Consider the following 21,257-nt stretch of genomic DNA (forward strand, 5'->3'; position numbering starts at 1 on the left):
ATTAGTAATAAGGTTGCCATTGCTGTAACTAATCATGCAGCACATGGCCCGTGTAGTGCTAGTGCATGTGCAGTGTCATGAGAATTGTCCATCTCATGGTTACCAGTACAGAAAATTTTGCTCTCTCTTTTACAGTGGTACCCATAAGAGATCCGTATGGTACAGCAACCGAAATCTCATTTTCCGCAGCAATGTTCTGACTTTGCTCTTCAGCTTCTGACACGGATCAGTTAATAACATGTGGCCAGACAATATTCTGTGGAGTGGCCAGGCACATTTTACAGTATAAGGTGCAGTTCATACACAGAACTGCTGAACTTGGGGATTGTTAAACTTTGTGATGTGCATGAAAAGCCATTCCACTCACTATGTCTGTCTGGTGTGGATTCACAAGCACATTTATTCTCAGCCCACTCTTCTGTGAACAGCATACATCCAGGGGCCTGTCAGGTGCATCTTGATGTCGACACATTATTGAGACCTCCTCCTAGAGCAAGTGATTCTTGCTTTGGAAGAGCGCAACTGTGTGAAAACCATTGTTTCCTTGCAAGATGCCAGATGCATGGCCTGCAAGGTGAAAGGTCACCTGACTTGGAGAGATCTAAAAAAGAAGGGCATTTACCAGGGATGCAAACAGTCTCTTTCTGATCTGATGCCCAGTATACAGGAACATATTGCTCAGGTTCTAATGGAACTGCTACTGGCAACTGTTGATAACATTTTATGGATGCAGCATCTAATAGACATCTGATGCTCATATTGAACAAAGTGTGTAAGCTGCAGTTTTTAATACAATCATCATTATGCCTTTCTCACTTGTTCGATTTGCTCTGCTCACATTCCTTTCTTAAACCATTACATATGTGAAAATTTCTGCATGTCTTTCGCACATTCACAACACCAGATTTGGACCTGGTGGTCAAAATTGGAACTGTTTGCCTCCCTCCCCCCCCAGCATTAGTCCGTTATGAGTTAACGCAGTAGAAAATCTACCAAGTTTTGCTGCCATGCAATAATTACAGCCCACACTGGACTTCTGTGAGTAACTGCACTTTAATTATAAACACCTAGTATCTTAACTTTTCTAAGTCTTGCTTCTGTTATCAATTTAAACTTCAGAACTTCCCCTCTCCAGTTAGTTTAGAGTCCCGTGGATCATTTGCACAATAAATCCTAATGATGTGGAACAAATCCTTTTACATCCACATAACAAATTAATTTATAAATATGGCTAAATGCTAGTGCCTTTCCGTTTTTTGACTCTAAACATACCAATGCATTTTTTATAACACGCAGTACCAAGTGTGGGTTTTTTTATGCCGACCATAAAAAATTGAAAAATAAACAAAATTCATTAATCATTGTTGAGTTATATTGAAAACATGCTTTTGAAAGAGATACTGATTTGTAAGTAGAACCTAAAAATATTGTTTAATACACTCTCAGCAATATCAGCAAACTTTCAACAATGTGTACTGCCAAAGGAGGGTAATTTACACGCACTGTGAAAAAATTCTTTAAAAATGTAAAATTTGTTAATTGCTGTTGAGTTTTGCCCACAACTTAGTATTTAAAGAGATAGTGATGTTAAGTAATATCCCGAACCTGAAAATATTGAACATGACAGTCATTGGGGAAAGTAACATATACCACTAAGACTTAAATTTTTGGGTTAAGTTTAAATGAAAGAAATCGAAACGTTTATGGAACCTGGTAGAAGAATTCATTAAAAACAAATTTTTTTCCATAATTTTAAAATATTGAGTAACTGGCTAGATTACAATATTCTCAAAAGGTAGGTACAAAGTAACACCCTTTGGTATTGTGAAGGTTAAAACCAATCTGATCACTATACAACAGATCCTTAGTTTTCTGTTCCATTCTTTTGTATATTACTCTGGCAAGCAACTTCGATAGATGAGCTGCCAGTTTTATGTGCTTTGCTTGAAGCCAAAGGCATAGGAAGTAAACAATGGTTCCCAGTGACATCTTCATTGGTGCTTTGTGCAAGGTTAACAGTAACACAACATAAGGTATTACAATAAAGAAGGGTTTTCTGGATGTTGGCCTGGACTTAGTGTGGTGTGTTGCTTGGATGACGCTCAGTGATGCTGCAATGTGGGTGTGGCTGGTGTACAGAGATCGACTCTGTGACATGAGGCATGGATGCCAACCAACATGACTAGCTACATCAGTAACCATATGAGCCGGCATCTGCAGGTGTAGTGCAGCAGGGAAGAGGCACTCAACTGTCAGAGTGTTGCCCAAAATGCAATGATGCTGTGGACCAGCTAGTTGTGATGTAGCTCTGGAGTGATGGATCTGATGAGTCAGCAACACCAACCAGCAGTGGCATCCTGGGATGTGATAATGGCAACAGGCCAGCAAGACAGACGGTAAATGTCTGACAGTTTGGCCACAAGATGTGCCTGATGTAACTTCCCAGAGAGGGAAGCCGTCTGCCTGCTGGTGGCCTCGGCATTGCCTATAAAGGCAAGTGAACTCATATGCGTGTAATCATGTGATTGTGTTCACAGCACTGCCATGGACAGTGCATGTGCAATTATGTGTAGCCATGGGCTGATTAGGGGCTAGCTACAATAGATTGTTTGATGGTTCTCATATATATCTACCATTGCTAGCTTCAGGATTGTGCTGATGACTTTCTTCTGAAAACTCTAACCTGAATAATTGTTTGGCTGCCAGTTCTATAAAGATTTTAGAAATTTTGAAGAAATATTTTCCATCCCATCTATCTTTCTTGATTGTAAGTCTTTGAAAGCTCAGCCAAAATCTGACTTTATTACTGGATCCTGTATGTCATCCAAATCATCACTAATTTCATCTTCTATCGCTTTAGTTGTTACCGTAGTCCCACCAACAATTCCTTCATCGGAGAGATCCTCAGTGTACTATTTTTCATCTGTCCATTCTCTCCATCTCATTTACCATTCTCAGTGTTGACTCATATTCTTTTAAATTCTCTGAATGTTACTTTGACATTTCTGTATGCGATCTGTCCTCCTGTCCTCCTTTCCTTTTTTCCTCCCTTCCTTTTCCATTTCTTCACATTCTTACTGCAGCCATTTTGCTTTAGCTTCCTTGCATTTTCTATTGATTTCATTCCCAGGCATCTTATGTTCTGGCATCCCCTCTTTTCGTAGGTCGTTTTTGTATTTTTTTTGTTTGTCAATTACTTGAAGTACGTCTTTTCTTTACTCACAGGTTCCTTGTGTTTATCTTTCTTATACCTATATTTGCATAACTATGAGGGTAATCCAAAAGTAAGGTCTCCTATCTTTTTTATAAGTACATAGACCTGTTTATTTTTACAATGGCTTACATCAGTTTACAGCTTGAACATTTAGCTATTTTTCGACATAATCACCATTTCTGTTGATGCATTTTTGTAGACGCTGTAGCAGTTTTTGTATACCCATGTCATACCAGCTCGCCGCCATGCTGTTCAGCAAGTTATGAACATCTTTTTTCACCTTGTCGTCGGAGCTGAATCGCTTTCCGGCCAAATGTTCTTTTATCTTAGGGAACAGGGGATAGTCACTGGGTGCCAAGTCAGAACTATAGGGTGGGTGGGTGACTATGTTCCACTGAAACTGTTGCAGGAGAGCAGTGATTTGCCGAGTGATGTGTGGGCGAGCGTTGTCATGGAGAATGTGTATCCCCTTGTTCAACATTCCTCTTCTCTGGTTCTGAATTGCCCTTTTGAGTTTTTTCAGAGTCTCATAGTACCTGTCAGCATTGATTGCAGTCCCAGTGGGCATAAAGTCAACCAACAGTACCCCTTTCCGATCCTAAAAAACGGTTGTCATGACTACTGGCAGACTGCAAACTCTCTGCACCATTTACAAACATTTTTGACATCCATACATGACTCACCGTACATGGATTTCAATTGGCCAGTGTCGTTTGCGTTCGAAAACCGAATAACTGTGCGCAATTAGCACTTGGCGGTAACATCCAATGGGAGCTCCATTCTCAACGGCTGCCAAGCCAAGACCGAGCGCCTCAGCTCGGCGTTCGCATGTTTACACACAGCACGTGAAGCACTCCTCAGAACAGTGTGACCAACTGCCACACAAACAGTTCTGTACTTATAAAAAAAATAGGAGACCTTACTTTTGGGATTACCCTTGTAATTACTGTAATTACTCTTTAAAGATGTCTATTCCTCCTCAACTGAATTACCTGCTGAGGTATTCGTTATCACAGTATTCTAAATCTTCAAAGAACTTCAGATTTTGCCGCTGCTGAATACTCAAGTATCCTATTTTGTTATATATCCTTCCTGACTATTCTCTTAAACTTCAGTTAACTCTTCATGATTATTAGATTGTAATTTCGATCTGTATGTGCTCCTGGGTACACCTCACAATCAAATATATCACATTAGAATCTCTGCCTAACTATCATGTATAGCCTTTTTCATGTATACTTCCTCTTGCGATTTTTGCCAGTGTTCTTGCTAAGATTTTATCTGAAATATTTTGTAAAACTCAAGGATGTATTTTCTCTCATTGCTATTTTCAAGCCCATATTTTCCCACTAGTCTGCCTTCTGTTCCTTCTCCTATAATAGTGCTCCAATCCCCTGTTGTTATTATTATTATTATTATTATTATTATTATTATTATTATTATCTTCACTTTCTCAGACGTTAAGTCCGGTTAAAAGTGGAGTGACGCGGACCTTGATCAAGCGTCACTTCCTTTTAACTGTATGGTATGTGTTATATTGCATTTAGGAACTTTCGGGTAATTGAACATGTATCAATAATTACGGATTTCTGTAGTTGTATATATATGTTTGGATGTAGCTGTATTGCATTGATGTACTGGTGGATATATTATTATTATTATTATTATTATTATTATTAAATTTCATTTCACTTTACCTGCTTAGTTATACACACATACTGGCTCTACCTTGACGTCTTCTGCTTGTGATGTCAGAACATTTACCGGAACTATAGTTATTTGCATTAGTTTGGTTTTCATTCTGATGAGTCACTGAACTGTGTACAGTAACTTATTCTATGCCCTGCTTTGCTATTCTTAATGATTCCTACTTCTATTGCACCATTTTCTGATGCTGCTGATATTACACATTATTCCTCTGACCAGATATCTTTCCCTTCTTCTCTGGCTGACCTATACATCAGCTACATTGAGACCTTACATTTCACTTTCAGATATTCTCAAATTCAAAATTCTCACATTGCACACTCCAACTTTTAGAATATTACCTATTCTTTGGCTTTTAAATCTTTTGTCATGCTCATATTGCCTTTATCAGTCCCCTTTCTGGAAATGGGAGACTAATGCAGAATCCTTGCCAATGTAGATATCGTTGTGAGACTTTCTGAATTTTAGCCTACATTTCCTTTAAATATGTGTTGTGTCTTTAATGTAGTAGTTCTCATTTCCCTCTGTATCTACATACCATTGATCATTGCTAATTCTTCCACATTTTTAAGGGGAGCTTTACACCTGAATGATAAGAGGATGCCCTGAACCTCTATCTGCTCCTCATCCCTTTCTGACAAGGCTTTTGGCAGAATGAGGTTGACTCCTTGTAGCGAAAGCCTTTGGCCGCCATTCCTGATGATTTCATTATAAAATCTATACTGAGACTGAACCTGGCACCCATGGCCTTTGGATTAATGGTAAAAAACTGATTACCAAATTTATTTATAACTTTTATTTTCTAGTACAGTGGCAATGACACAGGAACTAAACAGCAGTTCTCAGGTGATATCTGCAAGAGTGTGTTGCACAGTGGTTAACAATATGTAACATCTGGTACAGGCTGCTCCAGGAGGCTGCTCAGAGGGCTGCTCCAGGAATAGTCTGAACATGATGTAGTGCTGCGGTGTGGGCATAGCTGGTGATACTCTGTAGGACGCGGCATGCACCTGGTAACTGAAGCTGAGGCAAAAGGGGCGTGACAGGTACAGGTATGGCTGGCAGCATAAGTAACCAGGTGAGCTGATGGTTGCATCAGTTGGCAACAATAGTGATGCTCTGGATGATGGTGGCAGATGTCTGATGATTGATGCTGCGGCGAGACGGACATGACTAGTGTCTAGCAAGGCTGGCAGCTTCAGTACTCCAATGAACTGGAACGAAGGCAGTCATTGGTGGCCACAGCAAGGCAGTGCTCATTCAGCGGCAGCCACGTGAATGTGGTAAGGCCAACAGCCAGAGAGCATTATCAGCGGCGCTTGGGAGGAAGACATTCAACCTAGTGGATCATATGGGACTATGTAATGCCAACAGAGTGATACGGGTGCAGAACCAATGAACTGAGGATGCCATTGGCAGGCATCAAGGACTGTTGGGAGCAATGGATCACCCAATTGCAACTCCTGATAACACAGCGATACTGACAACTGCAGAGATGGACAATGAAGCTCTGACAGATGTGTCAAAAGTAGCTGGAATAATTGCTCGGAGCGAAGAACAACTGCCTGATGGAGGCCTCAACACAGCCTATAAATGCAGGTGTATTGATATGAACATAATGCTGTTATGGATTGTGAGCATTCACGTGTCTATCAATGTGATCGCGGGCAAAGAAAATAGTTGTGTGATCATAACACCATTATAGGTGGTGTGTGTGCAGCGTAGTGGGAAACTGGCACCTCTAATGAGGATAGAGGTATGTCCCAGCTCCTAGACAACGTACAGGTAGTGGGAGTAATGCCAGTAGATGTAGTGTCGTGGTGAGGGGCCGGCTACAATAATAATTGTGTAGAATGTTGTTGTAACATTTTGCCTATCACAATCTCCTCTCAAAGAAAGGAGATAGAGATTTATGTAATATGCAATGCAGCACACAGAATTGTTACAAGTACCATTTCTGACACTATATTAAGTTGCTGAAGCAGAAAAGACAATAAGCTGTTGAGTACTGTTTATAAGAATCCTCTCATGTCATGACAGGCAAAATATGATAAGCCAGTATGTAGATAGTCACCTGTCACCTTAATCACAAGCTTATGAGCAGATTTGTTGTACTGCATTTTAAATGGAGATGGATGGGTATGAGGGGAGGGGTCTGTAGTTCTAATGATATATTTTCGTGTCATTATGATACCAATAATTAAGTGTATAAGCCCTTCTGCCTTTCTTGTATCTAGCTTAGAAATTATAATTTCATTTTTTTATTAATACATTTGTTTTGCAGCTCCAAAACGATTCTACAGGCGGACAGGAATTTTGTTTAATGATGGTCTGTATGAGATTACTCTTGATCAAAGAAAACTGAAGACACCAAAAGGAAATTTGTTCAAAGTATCAAGCGAGCCACTAGCCTTGGCAGTTGCAGCAGAATGGGATGCACAGGCTCCAACAATACAGCAGAGTTCAATGCACTTGGTACTGCATTATGTTTTAATGTTTAGGAATTTAGTGTAGTTTTACCATAGAAATGTGAATTTATGGGTAGAAGAAATCTATTTCAAAGTTAACACCAGAGAAAAAGGTCAATTAAAAGAAGTTAAAATATCCAGTGCCACATTCATTAAATAAGATCAGATAAAGGATAACAAGTGTGTCAGAATTTCATATTGGTGTACACTCTGAGAGAGGACTGTAGAAGTTTGATTTTGAATACTTTTAAGCTTTGGGTTCTTTTTCTTCCTCTTCCTTCTCTTCTTTTTCTTCAAACAGTAGTTGATGTGATATGTTGTAGCTCAATCCTGCATCCGATTTAGATTAAGTTCTCCTCTTCCTTCTTGGTGCCAGTATGGCATTCATTTTCACCTGTATGGAGATCCACTACTAGTTTACAGAATTACAGTGTTTTCGTCTGAGCTCTGAATCTTTAGGTGCTGTCATATGCCCGGTTTTCTTGTCACATGGAAATAACCTCATAAATCTCCGTTACGCGTCTTTGGTGCTTTTGTTTTTCTCTTTCAAGGCTAATTTCTCACTGGAGTATATACTGCTTGTTACGACCATTGTATTGTCAGATTTCAAGACATCATTGAAATATTCAGTCAACGGTCAATATCTGCATTATGGCTACATGGTATCTAGCATCTCAGAAACCACAGTTGATTAACTTGTTCAGTGCTACTAGTTCTAAAGATTAAATATCACACTCCAGATCAGATTGTATATTGTTCTTGTTTTGTTCAATTTATATCAGAGGGATTGTACAAGGGTGGTACTGGAAATCATTCTCAGTTGGACTTTCCTGGCATTCATATTTAGTGATTTATACGGACAATGAAAAACCTTCATCTGCATTCGGATTTGAGCCCTGCCTCTGCACCTACATACATACTCGATAAGCCACCAAATGGTGTATGGCGGGTGGTGTTTTGTACCAGTACTAGTCATTTCTTTACCTGTTCCATTTGCAAATAGAGCAAGGGAAAAAGACTATCTATATGCCTCCCTACAAGCCCTAGTTTTTTGTATCGTATCTTCATGGTTCTAAATGAAATTTTCATTGGTGGCAGTAGAATTGCTCTGCAGTCAGCTTCAAATGCTGGTTCTCTAAATTTTCTCAGTAGTGTTCCATAAAAAGAATGTCTTTTCCCACCAGAGATACCCAAAATCGGTTTGTGAAGCATCTCGGTAATAATGTACCAGTAACAAATGTAGCAGTCCACCTCCAAATTGATTGATGTCTTCCTTGAAGACCTGGTGGGAATCCCAAATGCTCAAGCAATACTCAGGAATGGGCTACACTAGTGTTCTATACATGGTCTCCTTCACATATGACTCACATTTTCCTAAAGTCTCTTGATAAATCATAGTTGACCATTTTCCTTCCCTGCTACCATTCCCAAGTGTTTGCTTTATTTCACATTGTTTTACAGTGTTACACCTAGCTATTAAATCAGTCTGACTTTGTCAAGTAGCACACTACTACTGTATTCGAACATTACAATATTGATTTTCCTACTCCTCTGCGTTGATTCAAATTGTTCCACATTAGAGCAAGCTGCCATTCATCACACCAACTAGAAATTTTGTCTTAGTCATTCTGTGTCCTCCTACAGTCACTCAATAATGACTCCTTCCTGTACACCAAAGCATCAGCAGCAAACAGTCACAGATTCCTGCACACCCCGTCCATCAGATTGCTTATGTATATAGAGTTTGAGTAGTCCTACCACACTTCCCTGGGGTACATCTGATGAAATCCTTGTCTCTGATGGACACTTGCTGTTGAGGACAATGTACTGGATTCTGTTATTTAAGAATTCTTTGAGCCACTAGTATGTCTGAAAAACCTGTTCCCTATACTTGGACCTTTGTGGGGCACTGTGTCAAATGCTTTCTGGAAATCTAGGAATCTGGAATCTGCTGTTGCCCTTCATCCATGCTTCATGTGAGATAAGGCAAAGCTGAGTTTTGCATGATCAAAGCATTCTAAATCTGCACAGGTTTGTGGACAGAACCTTTTCCATCTCAAGGAAATGCATTGTTTTCAAAATGAGAATATCATTGAAAATCTTGTAGCTAACCATTGTTACAGATATTGGTCTGTAATTTTGTGGGTCCGTTCTTTTACTCTTCTTATATATAGGAGCACCTGTGCTTTTTACCAGTCGCATGGGACTTTATATGGGCAGAAGATTCACCATAAATGCAAGCCAATTAAGGGGCCAAAGCCATAGAGTACTCTCTGTAAAATCAAATTGCTGTTCCATTCTGACCTGGTGACTCACTTGTTTTCAACCCTTTCAGTTACTTCTCTACTTCAGGGATGCCTATTACTACATCCTTCTTACAGCAGTCTGTACAACGGTCAAACAGTGGTATATTCGTATGGTTCTCCTGCATGAATTATTTCTTAAACATAAAATTAGAACTTTGGCTTTCCCTTTACTGTCTTCTATTACCACACCAGCCTGATAAATTAGTGATTAGGTAGAAGCCTTCATCCAACTTAATGATTTTACAGGGGACCAAAATTTTCTTCGATTCTTGGAAAGATTTTTTGCTAAGATACAATGGTAGTGGTTGTGTATGCTTTGCATGTCGATCTTAATGCATGTCTAATGCCCTACCCCTGTGCTACCTCTCTCAGTATTTTCTTTACATACAGGAACAGTTGTGTATGTGATATAATAATGAAATATGACTTTGTATAATGCATGTTGTATTTATGTCTTTTAGATTATATTGATGGATACCTTACCCCACTTGCCTTTGTCCACTTTGTGCAGACACACTGAAGACAAAGCAGTTGTGCGTCTCAGAACACTTAACTAATTTCGATGGATCATTTTGATGGTGTATAATTATACAACATGGTGTAGTGGTTAACTCACATCATTCACATTAAGGAATAATAGAGTTAATTTCACCACCTAGCCATTCTGTTCTTCTGAAAGGAAAGCAGTGTATAAAGTTAGCATACTGTGCTTGCACTTATGTTCATTCAATTGCTTACCTTGACATTAAATGGAGCCTGATAAGTGGGACACTTTGAGACTTTTGGCCTCATTAGAACTACTGACAGCCTTGGGAGAGCCAGTCCTGACAAAACTCTACCATCTGGTGAGCAAGATGTAGGAGACAGGCGAAATACCTTCAGACTTCAAGAAGGATATAATAGTTCCAATCCCAAAGAAAGCTGGTGTTGACAGATGTGAAAATTACCGAACTATCAGTCTAATAAGTCACAGCTGCAAAATACTAATGCAAATTCTTCACAGACGAATGGAAAAACTGATAGAAGCCGACCTCGGGGAAGAACAGTTTGGATTACGTAGAAATGTTGGAACACGTGAGGCAATACTGACCCTACGACTTATCTTAGAAGAAAGATTAAGGAAAGGCAAACCTACGTTTCTAGCATTTGTAGACTTAGAGAAGGCTTTTGACAATGTTGATTGGAATACTCTCTTTCAAATTCTGAAGGTGGCAGGGGTAAAATACAGAGAGCGAAAGGCTATTTACGATTTGTGCAGAAAGCAGATGGCAGTTATAAGAGTTGAAGGGTATGAAAAGGAAGCACTGGTTGGGAAGGGAGTGAGACAGGGTTGTAGCCTATCCCCGATGTTATTCAATCTGTATATTGAGCAAGCAATAAAGGAAACAATAGACAAGTTCAGAGTAGGTATTAAAATCCATGGAGAAGAAATAAAAACTTTGAGGTTCGCCGATGACATTGTAATTCTGTCAGAGACAGCAAAGGGCCTGGAAGAACAGCTGAACGCAATGGACAGTGTCTTGAAAGGAGGATATAAGATGAACATCAACAAAAGCAAAATGAGGATAATGGAATGTAGTCGAATTAAGTCGGGTGTTGCTGAGGGAGTTAGATTAGGAAATGAGTTTTGCTATTTGGGGAGCAAAATAACTGATGATGGTCAAAGTAGAGAGGATATAAAATGTAGACTGGCAATGGCGAGGAAAGCGTTTCTGAAGAAGAAAAATTTGTTAACATCGAGTATAGATTATGGATTTAAGCGTCAGGAAGTCGTTTCTGAAAGTATTTGTATGGAGTGTAGCTATGTATGGAAGTGAAACGTGGATGATAAATAGTTTAGACAAGAAGAGAACAGAAGCTTTCGAAATGTGTTGCTACAGAAGAATGCTGAAGATTAGATGGGTAGATCACATAACTAATGAGGAGGTATTGAATAGAATTGGGGAGAAGAGGAGCTTGTGGCACAACTTGACTAGAAGAAGGGATCGGGTTGGTAGGACATGTTCTGAGACATCGAGGGATCACCAATTTAGTATTGGAGGGCAGCGTGGAGGGTACAAAACGTAGAGGGAGACCAAGAGATGAATGCACTAAGCAGATTCAGAAGGATGTAGGCTGCAGTAGGTAGAGGGAGATGAAGAAGCTTGCACAGGATAGAGAAGCATGGAGAGCTGCATCAAACCAGTCTCAGGACTGAAGACCACAACAGTGTATATTTGTTTGGGGTGTTGAGAATGTCTGTTTAATTTGTAAGGGTAAGTAATTTGGATCCCATTTCTTCTGAGGTGTGTTACCTTTACACTTCATAGAAATGAAAGTTTGTGTTTTTGTTATTCATTAGTAATAAAAATTCTCTGAATTACTGGTTTTGATACTGGCAGTATAGTATTATTTTTCAGTCAGGTCTCTGCAGCACAGCAATAGACAATCCAGGAAACATCACAAAATATGACTTAGTCCAAAGGATAATTAATTTTTTGGATACGGATACTGTGCTGTGTTTCTCAAGTGTAAGTAAATGTCCTTTGGTTTCTTTCTTTATTTCTTTGTATATTTTTGACATTATAATTCTGCTCAGAAACAAAATTAAAAACATGTTTTATTATTCACTACATCTGCAGATTCTGTTATTACGGATAATGGAAACATGGTTAATGATATAAGTATAATGCTCGTTGATAAACTATGGAAAGACAAATAGAATATAGCATTCAACAGCAGTCCATTTTTAATACAGCCTGCGGAATTAACTTCTGACATCTCTGTTAATTTATTCTTTGATTAGTTCCAAGTTACTAAAATGTCTCTTTCCTTAACCATCTATGGCAAATGCCAAACTGGTTCCTTTGAGTGGCCTTAGAGCATTTTGTTTCCTATCCTCTGCTAATACAAGCATAGGCATTGTCTCTAATGAACTTTTTGTTGACATGATGTTAAACCCAAATATACCGTCCTTACTTCCTTCCTTATTAAAATATTTTCCCTGTAATAGGATCTGTGAAACATGGATGAACGATTTCACTACACTAAGTAATTGTGAAGTACCTTCATTGGATGTAGATTGCATTACACTTTTCAGTATTTTAGTTCCAAAATTGATTCAAAAATATTTAGTTTCTGTAGTATGGTCATCTGTAGATACTGATGGTGATATAGCCTTAACCTTCAAAGTACAATTTTTATGATTGTGGATTCTGTGCTCCAAATGAAAAATTACCATTGTAACCACCCCACTAGTGGTATCTAACAGCCAACTCAATTACGAATTCAAATCAGCTGCACTGGATTGGTCACTTGAAAACACATCGCTGTAGCCATTGTACCACGTTAACATAAAGATTCAAGAAATTGTAAGAATAACCTTTTACTTACTGCATAAGAATGTTCCATCTGTAGTTACAGAACATCTCTGTGACACTATTTTGTTGTAAATTAAACCGAGAAGAAATTATCTTTACATCCTTGAGAAACAGAGAGGTGTTTTGGGGGGGGGGGGGGGGGAGGAATGTTAAGAAGTGGACAAGAATCAACCATATCTACTACACTCCACAAGTCACCATATAGTGTTTGCTTATGGGTATTTCTTGCACCTCATTTCTTTTCTCATTTTCTGTTTCCATTCGTAGAAAAATGTGCAGGAGCTTGGGTGACGGTAATCCTGCATGTGAAAAAAGACTTCTCTGCTTTTACTGCCATTGTCACTCTGAGAGATTATTGATATGTACACTCAGAATTTCAACAATAAACCTGTCTGATAAAAATGTTTCTCTAGTAGCAGCTTTCAATAGCATTGAAAGAGCATCTTCACTTTGCTCTCACCAGCACTCAACAGACCTGTTGCAAGGTGCACTGCTCTTCTTTAGATAATCTGTATCTGCTGTATTAATGCACAGACTGCCAAGCAGTGGTCAAAACTTAATTGAGCAAGCCATTTGTAAGCTTGCCTTAAAATTTTTGAAGTGCATTTTAATCTGGCATCTGCTTTTCATAACACTAGTTTTATCTGGTCATTGTACTTAAAAATATTTTCATTGTAACAGTTTTCAGTGATTGGTCACCTTTCATGTAGACAAAAAATTATTAATAGTGATATTACCTGTTGCTGAGCTACGCTACAGGCTGTCCTCTTGACAAACCCTCTTGGTAGCACCCACTATGTAACATCAGATCTGCTGAACACAGAGTGTATGTTCATTTGCTTAGTTAGATAAAGCCAAAGCAAAGTATATCTATGATTAGTTTGCTACCATCTTAAACATTAGCTGATATTGGCAAGTGTCTTTTACTATCACAGTGTTTAGTAAAATTATATTCTTGCACAGTATGTATGTGTGAGATTTAAAACTTTCCTGGCATATACATTATGTCATAAAATTTTGGGCATAACTCTGGTTATAAGTAACTTCCTGCCACAACATTTTCTCGCACAGTTTTCTAGCCAACTTCAGCTGTACACTGAGCTCTCCGATTTAAAACATTCATTATGAGCTGTAAGTGAATGTTGGTGTGCAATCATTACTTCAGTGCACTTGTTTGTACAGTAAATCTGTGAATAGCTTCCACACCCAAACCTCCAGATCAGTACCAAACATTGTATGTCAATAGAGTATGTACCAAAACTCCAATTTAGCCTATACTATGTGTTGTCATCCAGAAGAATGGGTATAAACATTAATTGAAAGTAACACCAGAATTATAGAACACAGGAAAGACATTTCTGTGAGGAATTAATATGCGTGACTTACGTGGGTGAGTTGGTAGAGCATAAGAATGTTGTACCAAAGATTCCGCATTCAAACCCTACTGATGACAATTTTTTTAACTGTTTACACTTGGTACTGTTATATGGAAGGACATTTTCATGACATGTAAAAAGACTTTTTAAAGTTTGTAGAAATGTTCTTTTGGCAGTCTGCTTTCGCTTCGTTAGCTGAAAGTAGCAAACCTATAGAGTACATTTGTATAGATAGGTGTGGTGTTCTGTTGGACGTGTGCAAAAGAACAGACACCACTCGTGATGAAGCAGTTAGTGCATTTGTAGTTTCACAGAATAAACAAACCATGGTACAATAGAATAAAGAAACAATTGCATCACGTGTGTGGAAGTAGTAGTAGTAGTAGTAGTAGTAGTAGTAGTAGTAGTAATTATTATTATTAGCAATTATTATGTGTGTACGACAACCGAGATAACTAAAGATGAGAGAAAGTGTGCTGCATTCCTACTGGACATAATTGATCAGTGGAATGTGTTGAATATCACAGAAGAGGAAACATTAGATGTCGATGAGTGCACACCTGGGTTCTCAAGCAATGTAAGTGATGAGATACCACAGAAGGAGAAAAGGGCAGTGTTTCGCTCAAAAAAAAAAAAAAAAAAAAAAAAAAAAACGAGAAAATCTAAATGCTCAGATACTGACTTAATGCCAGAAAGCAGCCAAAACCAATGCAAACATTTAGCACATCGCACAATGTCTGCAATGAAAAACAGATTTTGTGCTAATGTCTTGCATGGTGTATGTTGTAGGAATGTAAACGGCAGTGGGAAAGTGGGAAGTTAATATCGTCGAAGCAGAAGTACAAGCATATTACAATGCATGGGATGGAGATCTTCAAACACCGCCTCCAGAAATGTTGATTTGTTAATGATGTAGACATCAAATTGTGGGTGAAAACAAAAGTGATATAGTTAAATTTCCCAAGAATTGATGCCAGTGTTAGTTGAGTCTTGCACTGGAAGCATAAGTCAAATCTTTTGTTACAGTGAAAATGTACAACAACAGAAATTACATCTAGAATACAGTAGAGGACTGGCAACAAGCAGCTTGTGTACTCACGACAGCCTACATAGACACAAATATAAAAAATGCCAACAATAGTGGATTCAACAAGGAGATGTCTGTGGGCTGCACTCTTCCAACTAGAGGTTCTAAAAATATTGTAAGGGTTGTACAGTACACATTATTCCATTGTTCCTCCAAAGCTGTTTGTTGTCCTTCAAGAGCCTCGTTCTTTGAATACTCATACACATCCGTCCATGTTCCTAGCACCAGATTTAATCATCCACCCTCACTCCTCTGGCAAAATGACCAAAGAACTGTTCAGGACATTTCTACCAGAAGCAGTAGCGGAACAAATCATTGGAGAGAAACTTATGCCAATACTGGATTCTTACGGGCCCCACAAAGACACTAGTGTTCTTCATGACCTGCATGTACAAAATGACCCGCCACATGACAAAATCACAATTCACATAATTCCAGCAAACACAACCTCCATTTGTCGACCCCTTGCTCTTCATTTGTTTAGAATGTACAAGCATCTGATTCGTAAAATGCCCGACGCTGCTTGAGATTGTTCAGAAGACACCAGCGCAACAACAGGATAGTCTTCTTAAGTTGCAGTCCCTCATATACAATCATTTCTGTTCTCCATGTTTCTGTAATTCTCACCATCATGGTTGGATAATGGCTGAACTCGTTGATGGACCCAGACCCTGTGAAACTTCAACAAAGCTCTGTTTCAAACACAAGCTTTCATTCTGCAATCTACAGGGTGGATGCACAAGCGTGGGATTCATCAAATGTGCTTTGTGTATGAAAGTAATTTGCTTCACACACTTCATCATATGCAACCATTATTGCAAAGTCTTCATTCCTGAATGAATGACACTGTGTGTTTGTCTGTGGGGGGAGGGGGGGGGGTGTTCTTGTTTGCATTAATTTTTTAACATTGTGTAGTTATTATTAACCTTATTATTTTGTTTATTATTGTTAATATTTTATTATTATTATTACTACAAGTACTACTCCCACACGTGTGATGCAAATGTTTCTTAATTTTTCTGTTCTAATTGTATATTCTGTGAAACTACAAGTGTAGTCTATAGTTTTACTACTTTGAAAGAAATAAAGTGAATGGAAACTGCCAAGAGGACATTGCTGTAAACTCCAAAAAGCCCTTTTACATGCCATAAACATGTTGTCCCATACAACACTTTCGCACATAATACAGTAAAACAAACGTCATCATTGGGGTTTGAACCCAGGACCATTGGTCAGACGACCTAATGCTCTACCAACTCATCCATGGAAGCCATATGTATTAATTACTCACAGATATGCCTTTCCTGTGCTCTGTTGTTCTGGTGTTACTTTGAATTAAAGTTTGCACACTGGGCGATAGCACATACCTGTAATACAAACTAAATCAGAATTTTGGTTGATACTCTATCAACATACAACTTTTGGTACTGTACTTAGTGTCTGACATTGGAGATTTGGGTGTCAGCATCCTCTACGGTGTGAGCTTGGTTTATCAGCGTAACAACAGTAATGAAGGTAATGACTCTGTGTCGTCATTCTTGTTGTGTGATTTTATTAAATGAAGAAAATTGATTTGATATTCATAAAGTGAGCTTCCACCAATGAGGGTGCTCAGAACAATGCATAAATTTACAGCAGAAGTGTGTGTATTGTAACACATGCACCAATGGGGTCTTGAGTAGGTGAGCTCCATGTTCTTTCACCTGTATGCCGGAAGACTGTGCTGAAATATTGTGACAGGAAGTTACCAACATCCGACAGATCAAGTAAAATTTCATAGTAAAATTTATGTATCAGTGCAGTGCAGTGGAGTTTCTCCTTGAAAAGCTTCTCCCTGGTGCTGCTGCTGCTGCTGCTGCTGCTGCTGATGATGATAATGATGACCTTTGTATGTAATCTGTATAGAATACTGGCAGCATAGAAGTGTACAAGGCAGTCATCTTTAAGAGAGCAGAGGGTGAAGAAACTGCAGAGCCAAAAAGTTGAACTCCATTTGTCTCATCAACACAGTGGCCAGTGTCTTTCTCTTCCTGCTCCTTCTCTCCGTCCACCCTTCCCCTCTCTCTGCCTCCCACCCACCTGCCCTCCGCCTTCGCCCACCCTCACCCTCTCTCTGCTGCACGTGCGCCTGCCCACCCTCCCCCTTTCGCTTACAACCACCAGCCCCCCTCCTTTCTCCACCTCCTGCCCACCAGCCCTCCTCCTTTCTCTTCCTCCTACCCTCCTCCCCTCCTCCCCCCTCTCTGCCTCCCACTCTCCCCCACTCTCTCTGCCTCATGCCCGGCCTCTCTCCTCTCTTTCTCCTCCTGAATGCCATAATTCACTTCTTTCATGTTTAGAGTCATATGATACAACTTCCATGCTGTCATCAGAAGGGATGTGGTGATTAGTGCACTTACGAGAAATTACTGTAGGTTGGCACATATATAAATACAAGGAACAAAATCTTTTCAGAAGAAAGTTTATAAATAAATGTTAAAGTAAAAAAAAAGCATGATGTTGTGACTGTAAATAGTAATGCTAACTTTCAGGAAGAAGAACTATGTGCATTGCAAGAACAAGAATGGGGACCAATCCTGAAGTGGTTTCGTCAGCGTTATGATGTTGAGGTAGAAGAATCAAAGGATATAACTGGCCCCACAGTTAGCCTCAAATCAAAACAAAAAATTATCTCTCATCTTCTGTCGTACAATATGTGGGCTGTACATGGTATGTGGGAGAAGTGTTAATGTAAATTTAATATAGAAATAGTTTATTCTCTTGCTAACAAGCAACTAGTGGTTATTTGTTGTTGTTCTATCATATGAATGTTGATTTTGTAACTTCTGAGTCACACTGAAGTGGTTTCAGTTTGACTTTTTGGAACTCATTATTCATGTACATTCTCCTCCTTTGTTTTGACAAACAGTGTTAATACATGTAGGGCAGATACTGAGTTTCATTTCTCCAGAATTATTACTTTTGATCCTTAGTAGTTATCTAATATGAGCAGTAAAGAAAACTTTTAAAAGACATTTTGAGTGACGCGAAGATTTGTGAGTTAATGAATTTCAGAAGGCTCCAGTGACCAGAATAACAGTTAAAATAGTATCATCTCATACTGTTCCTTTATTCTTGTTCAAAAATGTAAAATTTTGCACTTAAAAAAAAAAGTATCCCATGACTATAATATCAATGAGTTATTGTTGGAATCAGCCAGCTGATACAAACATAGTCCACGCAGAATGCCATGGCCAGTAGATGCACAGACGGAAGGACACGCGTCAGGAGATCGGTAGTGTAGCGGCTGCGGGCAGATACTGTAGGGAAAATGCCGAGCACTGGAGGGAAAGTGCCGTTCTAAACTAAAGCCTACAGACACATTTTTGGTAAATATTAAGTGGGGGCCCTTCACACCTACACTTGCATAGTGACCATTCAAAAAAATCTGTCAGCTCTTCTTTGGTTAATATCTACAAAGAATTCTGCCGAAAATGCAGCAGTTTATTTTTGCCTGGTTTGTTAACCATTTGTAACTTTCAGGGAAGTGTCACGAGTGGGGAATTTTGAATAAAACCTACACATTTCTCTTGTTGCCATGTTAGAATCTGCTTCTTTTGCCAAAACTCAGTGGAGTTTACACATCCTCACCTCATGAGCATGTTGTGTAGACTCAGTTGTCAGAGAACTCTGAAACAGTGGTTTATCAAGTGAGGAACTGAGGGAAATTAAGGTCAGCATCTTATGGAAAAATAAATGTGTAATGACTTCACTTTTGGTGTTCAAAACCCATAGCATTTCTCATTTTGCCAACTATTGATGGCCCTTAAAAATTTTCACCAAAAAAGTCCGTGGTTATTGGAATAACATGGTAAATAAAGTTTTTCATAATAACCGTACGGCAAAATACTCTTTGTGTGTTATCATTTGCCAAAATCTCATTCCAATATCTCAAACTGTTTATGAAATATGAGGAACGTCGTGAATATTTCACTCTTGCTTTATCACTGGTGCAGTGTGATCGCAAATGCGTACACTATGTCAGATCAATTTTATCAAGATTGTTGATAGATAGAGACCCCAAGTCTAAAGAAAAATTCAATATGTTAACTATATTTCATACACAACAACGCATTATATAATATTCACCAAATGCAAAATCATAGCGCCCCTGTTTTTCATTGCAAACTTTCTCAAATTTTGCACAGTGTCTTACTTCCTCATAAACATCACAATAACTATGACCATTAACGAAATGGTGGGCATATCAGAATGAAACTGCCATATAAAGCAACAAGTAAAGCACAAATGATTTATTTTGCTGAATAGTTTCTGTAAAATCGTTTGAGAAAGATTACAGGATGTGCGCGTTGATTCTGTTGTCACTGACCGGCCCAAAGATGGAAAACGCTTGCCGGCCTCCTCTTCTGAACAAACGAATGAACTTGCCCAGTGCTTTGCATGAAAACTGGTCACTACGCATTAGCCACTGTATCCTGTGTGACCTGTGCCTGTGTGTAATACTTTGTAGAGACATGAACTGGATTGATCACATAGGTTCACTCGTGGGTAAAGCCGGTGGTAGACTTCAGTTTATTGATACTGTGGGAGTGGAATCCTCTACAAAGGAGATTGCTTACAAATCACTCGTGCAACCGTTTCTAGAATATTGGTGAAGTGTGTGGGATCTGTACCAGATAGGACTAACAATGGACACTGAACGTGTACAGAAAAGGGCAGCATGAATGGTCATTGGTTTGTTTAATCCAGGGGACAGTGTCACAGAGATACTGAAAGAACCAAACTGGAAGATTCTTGAAGATAGACGTAAACTATGCTGAGAAAGTCTGTTAACAAAGTTTCAAGAACCGGCTTTAAATGATTACTCTAGAAATGTACTACAACCCTCTATGCGTTGCTCACCTAGTGATTCTGAGGATAAGATAAGAATTATTACTGCATGCACATAGGCATTCAAACAATCATTCTTCCCTCGCTCCTTACGTGAATGGAATAGAAAGAAACCCTAATAAATGGTACAATGGTACATACCCTCTGCCATGCACCTCTTGGTGATTTGCAGAGTATTGAAGTAGATGTAGATGTAAATATCATTTCAATGATTGGGGGGCGGAAAAAAAAAGTGGTTATGCTACATCTGTCAACTTACAACCAAGTCATTATCTTTCGACTTAAGTTAGCCCCCAGGCTATGCTACCGATCAGTCTGTTACAATAAACTTCATTCACAAAACAGAAAAATAATGTTTAATAAATACTGAAATTAACTTTCTCAGTGTTCTGTGGTATTGCCAGAAACATATATGCATGATGTTATGTATTGTGCTGGGACAGAATGATTTCGCATGTTTTGGTGATGTAATCTTTTAGGGTTTGTTTCACTCTATTGAAACAGCATGAGACAAATAAAATATGGGGAAAGGAACACACAAAGACTAGTACCACTCTGTATGTAATGTGTCTCTTGTGTATCTGTGCAGACAGTCGAGTACTTTGTACAGCATGTTCAGGAGGTGGCGGCAAACATCATCTGTCAGCCCAGAGACAATAGCAGAGTGCTGGAGCCAGAGGCCATAATGCACCAGCTGGCCACTAGGAAAATGACTGACAGCTACATGTTACTCATTGATGACTATTGAGGAATAATGGTGGTGTTGTCATAATTTTGACTACGAAATGATTGAGCTGTGATTTCATGCCCGAGGAAAGTGCAGTTACTGTTCGGGAGCAGTGAGAGACAA

At 39.0% G+C, this 21,257-nt stretch overlaps 1 protein-coding gene across 1 annotated transcript in view; it reads left to right on the forward strand.

Moving 5' to 3' along the window:
- Positions 1-21,257, forward strand: part of LOC126481264 (ATP synthase mitochondrial F1 complex assembly factor 2) — a 37,801-nt gene that overhangs the window by 7,339 nt on the left and 9,205 nt on the right. Inside the window, exons 2-4 of the mRNA XM_050104885.1 lie at positions 7,206-7,396; positions 12,095-12,205; positions 18,049-18,226. Of these exons, the coding sequence (XP_049960842.1) occupies positions 7,206-7,396; positions 12,095-12,205; positions 18,049-18,226 (480 nt within the window). The remainder of the gene's footprint in view (positions 1-7,205; positions 7,397-12,094; positions 12,206-18,048; positions 18,227-21,257) is intronic.

This window comes from Schistocerca serialis, chromosome 5 (assembly GCF_023864345.2).
Source record: "Schistocerca serialis cubense isolate TAMUIC-IGC-003099 chromosome 5, iqSchSeri2.2, whole genome shotgun sequence".
NCBI lineage: Eukaryota > Metazoa > Arthropoda > Insecta > Orthoptera > Acrididae > Schistocerca > Schistocerca serialis.